Genomic DNA, 15,653 nt, shown 5'->3' with positions numbered 1-15,653 from the left:
TCCACTCAGTTAAATCTTTTTCTTCACAAAAATCCCTTGATGTTGCACATTGATAGAATGAATCAAGTTGGATGAGGCAGGTCTTGAGGAGTTTGCAACCTGCATAGCTTTGTTGGACAGCATATTACTGAACATACAAGGGGACATGTTGTTCCGGATCTGGTCAATGAGACTGGTAAAATTAACAATCTTGTAGTTAGACATCCTCTTGGAAAAAGCGATCACAGTATAATTGAATTTCTCATACCAATTAAGAACACAATAATTTGATCTAAAGAACAGTGTATAATGACTAAGCAAGGGAGACTACAATGGAATGAGGGAGGAGTTAACTGGCAAAGACTGGGAACAGGGGCTATTGTTATGATATGGCAACAATGAATATGGAATTGAGACTTTTTTTATTATCAAACAAAATATTTATTTAAAACTCAGCTCAACGACAAATGAAAAGTAAACAAATGACTAACTTAACCGGAAGTTAACTGCTATATGGCAACTCGAGCAGTTCTTAAAGTGATAAATGCAAAAGTACAAATGATCTACACAGTCTATTAGGAGAGACTTTCCTGAAGTAATGAATTCCTCAACGACGTGACGTTACTGCTGATCCTAGCCGAAATACGCCTTGCACGAAGGATTTACAAAGAAGGAAATAAAACAACTTAAAGGCACTCACCTTCTCCTTGGCGAAAAACCCTGCTCCAATCCTTTCTGCTCTTATAGCAGGGACTATCTCAGATACAGGTTACTAATTCCTTGAACAAAGATTAAATAAGGTCGATCCTGTATTACCGCCAATGACACCAACTTTACTCGACCCTTCAGGTTTTTCGCACTTCAATAAATCTTCACTCTCCAACTGGACTGCAAAGGTAGGAATCAAAACTGGCAACGTTGTGGCGAACTCTGCTGGCAATAACCTTTGAGACTTAAGATAGAAAGTAAAACTCCACTTTAAAACAAGTCATGAGACGAATACGCAGCAGAACGGAGTCACTGATGAATTAAACCACGAACTGACCTGCGTCACAGGAAGGTTTCCCCTTTTATACCTTTTGAAACAGGCCATCACATGACTTCTCACTGGCGGGAAAATTACATCACTCCACCATCACAAGACCATTACATCATGCTCAGCAGAGACTCAATTACATCATGGTCATGTGACAGTCACAAGATACCCATGGGGTATGTAACACTACATGCTGTGACAGTTGAGAAACAGTGGAAGGCTTTCAAGGAAACTTTTCACAGTGGAAAACAAAAGTAAAAACAAGGACAGTAAGGGTGGGGGGAGCTATATTTGTGTAACCAAGGAAATAAAGACAGGCATCAAACTAAAAGGTCATGCATACAGTATATTCACCAAGAGTAACAGTGAGATTGAACAGATTTCAAAATTAATAACAAAGCACTGAGCAGGCAATAAAGAAAGGAAGATACATTAGGAAAGTAAACTAGCACATAACATAAAAACAGGTGGTAGAAACTTATAATGTTTCAATGTCTGCAGTGAGATGCTGATGATGTTCTATAGGTCAGTTGTTGAGAGCGCCCTCTTCTTTGTGGTGGCGTGTTGGGGAGGAAGCATTAAGAAGAAGGACGCCTCACGTCTTAATGAGCTGATAAGGAAGGCGGGCTCTGTCGTGGGCAAAGTACTGGAGAGTTTAACATCGGTAGCTGAGCGAAGGGCGCTGAGTAGGCTACGGTCAATTATGGAAAACCCTGAACATCCTCTACATAGCACCATCCAGAGACAGAGAAGCAGTTTCAGCGACAGGTTACTGTCGATGCAATGCTCCTCAGACAGGATGAAGAGGTCAATACTCCCCAATGCCATTAGGCTTTACAATTCAACTGCCAGGACTTAAGAACTTTTTTTTTTAAAGCTATTATTAATGCTTTTTGAGTTAGTGATTTAGATGCATATCATATTATTACTGAGTTAAGTATTGTATGTAAGGAGTTTTTGCTACAACAAGTGTATGGGACATTGGAAAAAATGTTGAATTTCCCCATGGGGATGAATAAAGTATCTATCTATCTATCTATCTATCTATCTATCTATCTATCTAATGATACAAATATGAAAAGGGCGGCTAAGTGAACTTAGATCCCTCAGAAGATGAGAAGGGAGAATTAATATAGGGTCATGCAGAAATAGCAAGGAGCTGAATGACTATCTTGTGTCAATTGTCATGATGGGGGGGAAATGTCTAAAATGCTAATCAGAGAAGTACTGGATGTGATACGGGCGATGACCTTGATACAACCTCTATAAGTAGAAATTCATTTCAGTGGAACTCCTTGAATCTAAATTATTTCTAAAAAAAATTCTTTAAAATAATAGAAAAGGCAAGACCACTATTTCATTGTCCGGAGTACTTCCAGAAAAGAATTCCAAAATTTCCAGTTCTATCCTGTGCAGTTTGGGACTGGTTTAAACTAATATGGCAGGAGAATGGGAACCAGTATGATAGAGCTGAAGATGAGCCAGTAGGTTTACAAGTAGATGATGGGTGTAACATGAATGTAAGGAAGGACAAGCCAATTATTGGGTACAATTGCAGACAGAGCAAAGAGTTAAATTGTACTACAGAGGCAAAATTCAAAAGGTCAAAGAATACAGGCCTGAAGGTGCTGTATTTAAATATGCAAAACTTTTGGAATAAGGTGCACGATCTTGTAACACAATTAGAAATTGGTCGGTATGACATTGTGGGCATCACTGAGTCGTGGCTGAAAGAAGGTCATAGTTGGAGCTTAACATCAAAAGATATACTTTATATTGAAAGGACAGGCAGGAAGGCATACATGGTGATGTGATTCTGTTGGTAAAAGATGGAATTACATCTTTAAAAAGAGCTGACATAGGGTCAAAGAATGCTGAATCTTTGTGGGTGGAGTTAAGAAATAGCAAGGGTAAAAAAAACATTCTGGGAATCATATATAGGCCTCTAAATAGTAGCCAAGATGTGGGGTTGAGATTGCAAAGGGGGCTGGAAAAGGCATATACTAAGGATAATGACACAATTGTAATGGGGGACTTCAATATGCAAGGGGATTGGGAAAATCAGGCTGGTGTCAGATTGCAATAGGTGGAATTTGTTGAATGCCTATGAGATGTTTTTTAGAGCAGCTTGTGCTTGAGCCTACTTGGGGAAAGGCTATCTTAGATTGGGTGTTGAGTAATAAACCAGATCTTATTAGGGAGCTTAATGTAAAGGAACCCCTTAGGAGGCAGTGATCATAATATGATTGAATTCATACTGCAATCTGAGAGGGAGAAGCACCAGTCACATGTATCAGTATCGCAATAGAATACAGAGTCATGAGAGAAGCACTTACCCAGTTGGACTGGAGGGGAAAACTGGCAGGGAAGACAGCAGAGCAGAGGTTGCTGAAGTTTCTGGGAATAGTTCATAAGACATTGGATAGATATGAACCACAAAAGAAGTTGTTCTTCAGTGGCAGGGGTAGACAACGGTGGCTGACAAGAGAAGTTAAGGACTGTATAAAAGCCAAGGAAAGGGCATATAAGGTAGCAAAAGTGAATGGGAAATTGGATGATTGGGAAGTTTTAAAAATCCAACAAAAGACAACTAAAGAGCTATAAGAAGGGAAAAGATGAAATATGAGGGCAGACTAGCAAATAATATAAAGCAGGATACCAAAAGTTTATTTTCAATTATAAAAAGAGTAAAAGGGAGGTGAGAGTTGATATTAGACCACTGGAAATGATGCTGGTGAGGTAGTAATGGGGGACAAAGAAATGGCAGATGAACTGAATGGGTACTTTACATCAGTCTTCACTGTGGAAGACACTGGCAGTGTGCCAGAGGTCTGACAGTGTCAGGGAGCAGGAGTGAGTGCCATTGATATTACAAAGGAAAAGTGTTAGGCAAACACTTAAGTCTTAAGGTGGATAAATCACCTGGATCAGATGGACTAAATCCCAGAGACCTGAGGGAGTTTGCTGAAGAGATAATGGATGCATTGGTCATGATCTTTCAAGAGTCACTTGATTCTGGCATGGTCCCAGAGGACTGGAAGATTGCAAAAGTCACTATGCTCTTTAAGAAGAGAGGAAGGCAAAAGAAAATAAATTATAGGCCAGTTAGCCTAACCTCAGTGGTTGGGGAAGTGTTGGAGTCTATTATTAAGGATGAGGTTTCGGGGTGCTTGGAGACTAATGATAAAATACGTCAAAGTCAACATGGTTTCTGTAAAGGGAAATCTTTCTTGACAAATCTGTGAGAGTACTTTAAGGAAGTAGCAAGCAGGGTGGACAAAGGAGAGGCATTGGGTGTTATTTACTTGGATTTTCAGAAGACATTTGATAAGGCACCTGAAATGAGGCTGCTTAACAAAATAAAATCCTACGCCATTACAGGAAAGATACTGGCTTGGATAGAGGAATGGCTGACTGGCAAGAGGCAGCGAGTGGGAACAAAAGGAGTCTTTCCTGGTTGGCTGTCAGTGACTAGTGGTGTTCCTTAGAGATCAGTATTGGAACTGTTACTTTTCACATTGTTTATCAATGATTTGGATAGTGGAATTGATGGCTTTGTGGCAAAGTTTGCAGATGATACAAAGGTAGGTAATGCTGAGGGAGCAATGTGATTGCAGCAGGACTTAGACAAATTGGAAGAATGGGCAAAAAAGTGGAATACAGTGTGGGAAAATATGTAATAAAGTATTTTGGTAAAAGGAACAATTGTGTAGACTATTATCTAAATGGGGGAGATTTCAAACACCAGCGGTGCAGATGGACTTAGGTATCCTCATGCAAGACCTCCAGAAGGTTAATTTACAGGTTGAGTCTGTGGTAAAGAATGCAAATGTGATGTTGGCTTTTATTTCAAGGGGAATAGAATACAAAATCAAGGAGATAATGCTGATCCTTTTGTCAACAGCTATATGTCCCATATCTCAGAAAGGATGAGTTGCCATTAGAGGGAGTCCAGAGGAGGTTCACGAGGATAATTCCAGAAATGTGAGGGTTAACATATGAGGAACATTTCGCAGCTTTGGGCCTGTACTCACTGGAATTTAGAAGAATGTAGAGGGATCTCATTGAAACCTGCCGAATGTTGAATGGACTAGGTAGGGTGGATGTGGAGAGCGTGTTTCCTATGGTGGAGTTATGCAGAACTAGAGGGCACAGCCTCAAAATTGAGGGGTGACCTTTTAGAACAGAGATTAGAAGGGTTTTTTTTTAAGCCAGAGAGTAGTGAATCTGTGGAATGCTCTGCCAAAGACAGCGGTGGAGGCCAAGTCTATGGGCAAATTTAAGACAGAAATTGATCATTTCCTGATCAGTCAGAGCATCAAAAGATATGGCGAGAAGGCAGGTGTATGGGGGGGGGGGGGGTGAATGGGATCTGGGATTAGCCATTATTTAACACCAGAGCAGTCTCGATGGGCTGAATGGCCTAATTCTGCTCCCATGTCTTATGGTCTTATGGTCTATGTGAAAGCAATCCAGCCCATCAAATCATCCTTCCATTTCGCTTTATGTATTTGAAATTATTTTCCCTTTTTATCTTTTTTTGCCCTATATTTTGCCCTTTTTTTAGCCACATATTCAGACTCTCAACTTCTCTCTCTATTGATTGCCTTTGGGTTCCTGTTTCTGTAATTTCAGGCCAAACTCCAATTTAGACTTCAAAAGAACTGCGTTACTGATTTCACTTATGTTTTTGTACAGATATGGACTATAATAACTAGATTTTCCTTCTTCCTTCCAGTGTTTCTGTTTCCTTGAGCATTGCCTCACACTAGTGCTTGTTAGGCAATAGTTTGTGAGTGTTTACACAAATTTCACCACATTACTTATTGAATTTCCAATTGGTATCATATCTTTCAGCAACTCACCGCTTGAACTCCCACTTGTACTTGGATCTTTGTTGAAAAGCATGAATGTCTGTGGTTCTCTTCTTGATCCTATGGAGTGTCTGCTTCCTGACAGCCTGTGACTGTAGACTAGATAGAACCATCTACAAATCGTTCTCCTTCCTTTATTTTCAGGTTAATTCTAATTCAGAGGATCACAAAATAGGAGCAAGAATAGGGCACCCGGCTTATCAGGCTTGCTCCACTTTTTAAGATGCTCAGAATTTACTGCAGCTGCTCCAGGCTTAAATCTCCTTTAAGCTGTCATTTCCCTGATCTTTCAAAAATGTATTACCTCTGCTTTGAAAACTCAAATGAAGTAGCATCCAGAATCCTCTGGTTGGAGAATTCCAGTAATTGTGACAAGGAATTACATAGAAACATAGAAAACCTACAGCACAATACAGGTCCTTCGGCCCACAAAGTTGTGCTGAATTAAGTGCCTAAGTTTGAAATGACTATCCATAATCTCCTTTTTCAAGATTCTGCCACATGTGGAAACATCTTGGCTTCTAATCGACACACACAATGCTGGAGGAACTCAGCAGGCCAGGCAGCATCTATGGAAAAGATTAAACAGTCGACATTTTGGGCCAAGATCCTTTATCAGGACTGGAAAGGAAGGGGAGAATTCAGAGTTCCGATCAGCTTAGGATCTTATATATTTCCATGTTCTTTTCTCACTCTTCTAAACTTAAAAGAATACAGATCTTCCCACACAGAATCATAAAGTTGTACAGTACGACAACATAGAAACAGGACTTTCAGCACATCTAGTCCATACCAAACTGTTATTCTGCCTAGTCCCAACAGCCATCCATACTCCTCCCATCCATGTATTTACCCAAACTTCTCTTAACTTTTGCAATTAAACCAGCATTCACTACTTCTCACTGGAAGCTTGATCCCCAATTGCATCATACTTTGAGTGAAGAAGTTCTCTCTTAGGCTCCCCTGAAATATGCTACTGTTCATCCTTAATCTATCATCTTGAGATCTAATATATGAAATCTGTAAAATGATGAAAAGCATAGATAGGGTAGATTGAGAGTGCCTGTCAAAAACTAGAGTACACAACTTTAAAGTGCGAGGCATGAAGTTTGAAGGAGGTCTGAGGAGTACGTATTTCAAGCAAAAAGTGGTTGGTATCTGGAATAAGCTTCTAGAGGAGGCGGTAGAGGCAGGAACAGTAACAACATTCAAGAGGTTTTTGGACAGAATGAACAGGGCATAGAAGGATATAGAATTAAGGCAGGTATATGGAATGGTTATAGTTAGGCATATAGTGAGTGCAATAGTAAAAGGCCCTCATTCTGTGTTGTACCAAGAATGAGCCAAGTGAATTTCTTCTGGACTGCTGCCTATGCTAACATATCCATGTGATATGCGCACACCTTGCTTAAAGTAAACACAAAGCTAGACCTCTTGTCCATTGAAGTAGTTTAATATTCTGAAGTTACAAAACTTAACAGTAGTGACCCGGTTGTTTTTTAAAACAAACCTAAGATGGCTACCATCCTGCTGAAGAGCAGTGAGGAATGGAGAGATAAAAATAAAACAGTGCAGCACATGCAGAAACAGTCAAGTTAGAAAAAAACAGCTCAGCACATGTTCTTTAGAAGGAAAGGCATAATCAAGATTTAAAAAAAGACAGAAAATTGAAGAATTCATGGGTTCACAAAGAGTGAGTACCAGGTGATAATAATCATAAGCAAAAATGGCTTGTTCAGTTGATTGTTCAACAGGTAACTGGCATTTGTACACTGAGCTAACTGAACAGTATTTTGAAGCAAATGAAATAGCCAATGAGAAACCAGAACCAATTTTGCTTAGTGCATTGGGTTTAAAGGCATACAGTTTGCTCCAAAGTTCAACTGTTTCAACCAAACCAGCAGAAATGAGCTTTGCTGATATTGTGAATGTAATGCAGGAACTTTCAGATCCAAAGCCATTATTGAAGACACCCAGACACCCAAAGCCAGGGAGCCTACGCCCACCTGGACAAGCTGGTGAGCACTGTGAGGGTCATATTTTTTGACTTCTCCAGTGCGTTCAACACCATCTGCCTTGCTCTGCTGGGTGAGAGGCTGACAGTGATGCAGGTGGATGCTTCCCTGGTGTCATGGATTATTGATTACCTGACTGGCAGACCACAGTACGTGCGCTTGCAACACTGTGTGTCAGACAGAGTGGTCAGCAGCACTGGGGCTCCACAGGGGACTGTCCTGTCTCCCTTTCTCTTCATCATCTACACCTCAGACTTCAACTACTGCACAGAGTCTTGCCATCTTCAGAAGTTTTCTGATGACTCTGCCATAGTTGGATGCATCAGCAAGGGATTTATACTTCAGGGAGCGCGAAGCGCAGAAACAAATATCACTGTGATGATTGTACGCTCTAGTATCAATTGTTTGGTGACAATAAAGTAAAGTAAGTAAAATAAAGTAAGTATGTTAATGAGGCAGTTACTTGTAAAATATGGCTTGGTTTTAAACTGGGAGAGAGTTCAATGAGCTTCAGGAAAGCTGCAAGCATTCAGTCTTTGTGAGTATAAAGAACCAGAATCTACTCTGCGTGCTTTAAGCCTGAGTGGGACAATTTAAATTTTACTAAGCTATAGACCTGTATTACATTGTGTTATAGTTGTATTATATAGAATACTGTGTATATAGTTGAGATGCATTCTCTGTTGAGTTGGAGTAGAGTAATATTGTAAATATGTTGTTGATAAAGCATTTGTGTTTGTTTAAATAATTTATTATGTTTTTTGTAAAAATAAGTGAATTGCACACATCATGACACTACCATGTTATATATGCACACCTCATTTTAAGTAAACATGAAGTTAGACTCAGATTTTGGACTCCCTTATCATCCTTTCAATTAGTTTAATGTTTTGAAGTTACTAAACATGACAGGACTGAGCAAAAATAATGCAGTACCCACAATCAATTTGCAACATGATCGCCTGTGAAATTATGAAAGTTAAGGGGCAAAAGTTTAGGGGTAACACGGGGGGGGGAACTTCTTTACTCAGAGAGTGGTAGGTGTGTGGAACGAGCTTCCAGTAGAAGTGGTAGAGGCAGGATCGATATTGTCATTTAAAGTAAAATTGGATAGGTATATGGACAGGAAAAGAATGGAGGGTTATGGGCTGAGTGCAGGTCGGTGGGACTAGGTGAGAGTAAGCGTTCGGCACGGACTAGAAGGGCCAAGATGGCCTGTTTCCGGGCTGTAATTGTTATATGGTTATATGTTATATGGAAAGTCCAGGAGCTCAAGTTTATTTTAATTGAAATTCAACCATACATGAATTCCCACGAATCCAGGAAAACGAAACACCATTTACTCCGAGCCCAGGGTTCAAAACACAGTCCTAACGGTCATACACAGCACAAGGCAGACATAGCACAGATAGAATAGCAAGTAAACATACGACCATGCAAAAAAAAACCCTGATTGACATGTCTTGTAAATTGATGCTGCATGGGTTTTATTGGCAAGAATAAGCAGTTCTCAGCAGTCTGCAGATGGATATAAACACACACGCAACCTAGTTTGTCTTCTTCCGAGTGAATACTAGATGGCAGCACCGATGGGTGAGGCCAGCCCCCAACCCAGTATGGACACTTCATTACCCCAACTCTGGCATCTCCTTTATTGGACTGGACACCGCATGGACAACCCAGCATGGACACCGCAATACCCCCATCTCCGGCATCTCCTTTATTGGACTGCTGCAACAGACAAGCCCTCAGATTAAGGCCTGGTCTTTGCTGCAACCGAAGCCATGCAGGTCTCCGCCGTCTGTTTTACCAATGAAAAAGGGAAATGGATTTGCAGTATTATACATTACCAATGTCCATCAGGGTCTAGCAATCATAAGAGAAATATCCAAGACAGTAACTCACTGTTAGGTTGTACACTGTGCACCAACTCCAATGTCTTTCTGTAACAGGAAGTAACATGGTCCACAAACCAACCATTCTACCAGCTTTTGAGGAGTTGCAACATGAAAAATTGTGTATGTCATTTGGGCTATTTGGAAACATCGATTTACTTTTATATATTTTCTGTGTTGTCTTACAAGCAGCAAATTCTGATAAGGATATGATTATTGATGGCTTTTATGTTGCTTAACTACTGTTTTAAGATGGTTGGCTTTTGTGGTGATATCAAATTTTCAATATTAAAATAGATTGTTTTTGGAACAAATTTGGAATGCCCTGCAGAATTTTTTGCAGCTAAAAGAAGTTTGAAGCCTTGGGACTACATCAGCCTGGAAGAAACATTCTCAAGGTAGTGTTGGTCATGGACTTGCTTGCCATTGTCCTAACTTAAAATGGAGACTGCAAAGCAAAGTTAAACTCTGTGATTTCCTAAAGTACTGTGAGTACTTGTGAGTACTTGTCTGAGAAATGTAGATTAATGGAGTTTTGCATAACTTTGTTTCTAACTCTAGGTGAACCTGGTTCCTCCTGCTCCCAATGATGACTTGTCCACCTTGAGTGAGCTGACAGATAGAAGTCTTCTCTATGAAATTCAGAAGCGGTTCAGCAATAATCAAATATATGTAAGTTTTTAAGGAAGTTTTAAGGAAGGTGCAGATGGCTTCCACAAATACAAAGGATCCTAAAGTGCTTCATCCCAATGACATATTTGAAGTTTTGTCACTGTTGTAGTGTAAGAAATATTGCAGCTAGTTTGACTAAACTGCCTGCCTAAGAGAAGAAATCACTTTGAGCATACTGACTCACCAGTTTGTTGTTTCACTAATATTCATCTTTTGAATGAACATCAACCAACATCGGATTGACATCCGATTATTTCATTTCCTCTAAGCTCTGAAATCTAAAGGGTATCTGCAAAGAGATACACTAGATTAAATGGAAAACATTTAATTTGATTAAGAATCATTATAATTTCTTGATACCAATAGGACTAAATTAGGACTTGAATTTTTCAGTTATTGATTTTTGATTCAGTTCAGTTTATTGGGCAAATTCTGTTAATTTTGTTTATTAAAAATACATCAAATTTTATCCTTTGCAAGTGCAACTAAATTTTTAACAACATGTTGGTGTTCAAAATCATATTGTTAAATAAATTAAGTTTGTTGCTTATGTTCCAGAACTTCCTTTTTTTTTTAATGTTCATTTCAGGTATATACGCAATGAATTGTATACAAAATTGTACATTTGATAACAAGTGTATAAAAGGAGTTAGAATATAAATGTTCAAATTTAAGATTATGATTCAAGATTTAAAAACAGGGATACATGGAGGATGAATGTAAGTGGATGTTTGGTGCTTAGCACAGGTTTGTTTCCATGACTATGACAGTCCATGGAATGAAGCTGAGAGAAGGAACGTTCCACATTTGCACCAGTTACAATCATTACTAGTAACATCAAAAACTGTCCAGTTCTGGCTGTTGTATTTGTTGCCCGGTGTTGTAAACGCTAGATTTGTTAAAATAGAACTTGTATCTGTAAACAGAGTCTGCAGCACCCCTTGGTCTTCTGCCTGCACAAAACACCACAATCTGGAAGGTTCAGATAGTAGGTCAGTCATTTGTATATTAACTTACAGTGAAGCTTTGCCCCAAAATGAAGTGCCTCATTGTACCTCATTATTGTTCTGCTAGTCCTTTCATATCACGATGATAAAATGAAAAATATCATTGTCTTCAGAAGCGATTATGTTGTTCAGTCTAAAAGGATTTTGCTCCAGAGGATGCATTGCCTAGAAGAGATTTTGTGAATGTTCTCCAATATTCTGCAAGTAGCTGCCAGCAAGAGGAAAATAACAATGAAATATCGTGACTGTCAGGATGACATTTTCTAGCAGATTACAAAGTAGACTTACTTCAGTCTACTTATAAACTGGAATAAGTCAGAAGCTTCAATAAGTTCCATTATGTTCCATTAACTGGAAAAGGCAACATTCATTAGTTTCTCTAACAAGTACCGGAAATCCTTCATTTGTATTCTTTGAAAATCAGAGAAACTAGATTTAAAGTCAATGAACAGCTAAAGCATAAAGCTTGTGGAACCTCTCACACTTAGCAAACAAACCTTTGATGTAACAAAGGGTTGGGGACACACATGGAGAAAGTCTTTGAAGTGTAGGTCACTGAAAGCCAGATATTTATATGTTGGTTTATTAGGGAGAAAGGTGGTGGGGTGGGGGCAGGTGGGTGGAATCTGAAGGCTTTGCACTCTGCCAACAATGACTCATTGCAACAAACTTTGAATTCATCTCATCAATTTGTGGGGCGGGGGTGGGTAGGGAGGTGGAATTGAATAGCTTCTGATCTCTTTACTTTCTATCCATGGTAATTGAAGGGTAACTTTGGCAATATAAATATTTAAAAACATGTTCTCTCATTTGGTGTATTAGGAATTCAAGTATTATGTGTACATATGATATGACTTCTGGTGCTCAATTATTGCTGTTACATGAATGTTGTTTGTCATCAAGAAAAGATTTTAGGCAAAAGCTCTAAAATCTCTTTACGTAGCAAAAATATAGAAGATCTAAGAATGTTAATCTTAAAATTGTCAACAATGGAAAATAACAGGATAACTCTGGCTGAAGTAACATGTCTTTCTTTATTTTTACAATGTTTGTAATGTATCTTAAGTCATTTTCAAAAGCCTCAGATAATTACTTACCAGAAAGTGGATGAGGTATATTTACCAAACACCTCACCAAGGCATGCATTTGTTAGGGAAATCTGCCTCTTCATCCACCCTTTGCAGGTTATAATTTTTATTCAAGGTGGGCTGGATTTATTCAAACTGCAGTATAGGAGGCTGAAAGGTAACATATAGAGGTTTATAAAATTATGAGAGGCATAAATAATCAGAATCTCTTTTTTCCCCAAGGGCAGGGGAGTCGAGAACTAGAGAGTACAGGTTTAGGGTGAGAGGGAAGAAATTTAAAAGATTCTGAGATGTAAGTTTTTAATACAGGGGATGGTGAACATTTACTTATTTAATTATTTTTTTCTTTTAAACACAGCACAGAATAGAGTCACTTAGAGTCTCACCACCCAGCAACCTATCAGTTTAACCCTAGCCTAATCACAGGACAATTTACAATGGCCTATTAACCTACCAATCAATATGTCTCTGGACTGTAGGAGGAAACTGGAGCACTCAGAGGAAACCCACGTGGCTTCGGGGAGAATATGCAAACTCCTTCCAGGCAGTGGTGGGAATTGAACCCAGGTATCTGGAACGAGTAGGTACAGAAGTAATGGAGGTGAATACAATTAATATGTTTAAAGGGTACTTAGACAAACATTAAGCATTAGGACAGGAAAGCTATAGAGGGTATGAGCCAAATGCAGCAAAGGGCAGAGATAGTCACCATGACCCGAAAGGACTAGGTGAACAGAGCAGAGAACAGAGCGCATGGATACCTGTCATTGAAAGCGGCAGGGCAACTTGAGACATTTTTAATAAGAGACATAAATCTGATTTCATTAAAGGCTTAGAGTGTAACAGTAGGGTGGTCAAGCTGAAGATTTATAAAACTCTTATTCAGTATCATCTGGAGCATTGTGTTCAAAGCTGGTCCTCTCATTATGGGAAGGATATCATTTCTGAGAGTTCAGAAATTATTTATAAGAAGGAAACACTAGTTACAAAGACTGTCTTCCCTAGAGAAGAGAAATGAGGGGGAAATCAATAAGGTATATATAATGCTGAGAAGTCTGGATTAGAGTGGATTGTGGGAAGTTTCGCTTGCTGAATGTCAGAGGTCAGGTATAAACTAAAAAGGAAGTGAATTAATAATAACCTGCACTACCTGTGATTGTCACCCTCAAAAGGAAATTGGAAGTGAATATTCAACTGATTATGTAGGAAAAGTTTGTTCATAATTTTGGCCCAAAAATTACTATCAGTATACACACAGTGACCACTCTATTAGGCATGCCTGTACACTTGCTCATTAGTGCAATTAGACTATTGTCTAATCAGACAATCATGTGGCAGTAAGCATGCAGACATTGTCAAGAGGTTCAGACCAAACATTAGAATATGGAAGAAATTTGATCTCAATTACTTAGAACATGGAATGATTATTGTTGCCATACAGCCTGGATTGAGTACCTCACAAGCTGCTGATCTCCTGAGATCTTCAGGCAAAACAGTCTCTAGAGTTTATAGAGAATGATGCAAACAACAACAAAAAATCCAGCGAGTGTCTGTTGTGGGTGAAAATACCTTATTAATGAGAGACGTCTGAGGAAAATGGCCAGACTAATTCAAGCTGACCATAACTCAAGTAACCATGTGCTACAACAGTGATGTGCAGAAGAGCAGATCTAAACACACAACATGTCAAATCTTGAAATGGATGGGCTACAGCACAGATAACCACAAATATACGCTTACTGGCCACTCCATTGGGTACCTCCTGTAACGTTAAGTCAAGCTTTTGTAGTTGCTAAGTACAACTATTTTAACTGTCCTGACAACTTCCGGTGAGAATTGATGTAACTTTCAATGTGAAAAGTTGCTTTTGCCCAGTCACTGAGCCTATAAAAGGTTTGTGTGAATAGGATTGTGTTCTCTGACTTTCAAATCCAATATACTTAATTATTTGGAGTCCATGTGCCTGGCAAAAGAGTAAAGCAACTTGCCATAAGAAGTTAAGTCACTTTAAGCCAAAGTATTGTTTTAGCAAAGAGCAAAAATTGTTTTAGCATTCAATAAATTATTGGTGCTAATGGCAAAATCAAAGGCCATAAAACATAGAAGACTACAGCACAGGACATGCCCCTTCACCCACAATGTTAAACCAAGTGACATTAGAAATTAGCTATTACAAATGGTATATCTCTTTCCTCATACATTAAATTGACATATGGGATATTAATTTTTCTTAACATTTAAGTTATAACTTTTTATTTACTGTCATAATCTCATCATTAGCATCATCAGAAAATAAGAAATGGGAACAAAAATAACCATACAGACTCCTGAGCCTGTTCCACCATTCAATAAATTATTGCTGAACTAATTCACTTCCATTGTCTTGTCCTGTCCCCATCTCCATTGATTAATACATAAAAAATCTCAACCATGAGTCTATTCACTGATCATCCAAGACGTCTGACAAAGAAAAGTTTAAAGATTTCCAGTTGTCCAAGTGAAGATATTTCTCCTCGCATTAGCATAAATGACTGCACCTTTAACAAGAGGCAATACTCCCAAGTTCTGGACTCTCCAGCCTTTCAACATCTATCTTTAAAGAAAAATACATAATAAGTTTTAAGTTTCAATGAAATCACCTTCCATTTTTCTAAACTGGTGAGGATTTGGCCCTGTCCTTCTCAATCTGTCACGATCAGATTTTTTTATATTCTTTCTTTCATACCCATCGGAGCAATTATAATCTTCCCTTAGTAAGGATATCAAAGTGAGACATAGTACATCAGATGCAATGTCCCCAAATCCCCCTATAATTGCTGGCGAACTTCTTTTGATGGATTTTCCTGTTTTCTTGCAACAATGTCCAGTGTAACCTTTTGCCTTCCCCACAGCTGCCAAAGCTGAATATTAACTCAATGAACAATGATACAATAATCCATTTCAATTCCAACAACTTTTTTTCTCATTAAAAAAATCCATTTATCTGGATAAAATGGGCAGTTTTATATTATTCCACATTACACTCTTTGTATTTTCTTGTCTAGCCACTTAACTGGTGACAACTTTTTCTTAACAACCTAGTGTGAC

The 15,653-nt window shown here is 38.8% G+C and overlaps 1 protein-coding gene across 3 annotated transcripts in view; it reads left to right on the top strand.

The window, feature by feature from the left end:
• myo16 (myosin XVI) overlaps window positions 1-15,653 on the top strand; it is a 1,004,680-nt gene that overhangs the window by 427,337 nt on the left and 561,690 nt on the right. For all 3 annotated transcript variants that reach the window (XM_073043171.1, XM_073043172.1, XM_073043173.1), the window contains one exon: window positions 10,361-10,471. In XM_073043171.1, coding sequence (XP_072899272.1) covers window positions 10,361-10,471 — 111 coding nt within the window. The remainder of the gene's footprint in view (window positions 1-10,360; window positions 10,472-15,653) is intronic.

This window comes from Hemitrygon akajei, chromosome 4, assembly GCF_048418815.1.
Source record: "Hemitrygon akajei chromosome 4, sHemAka1.3, whole genome shotgun sequence".
NCBI classification, from domain to species: Eukaryota; Metazoa; Chordata; class Chondrichthyes; order Myliobatiformes; family Dasyatidae; genus Hemitrygon; species Hemitrygon akajei.
The sequence above is the reverse complement of the archived record's forward strand: the minus strand, read 5'-3'. Positions and strand labels throughout refer to the sequence as shown.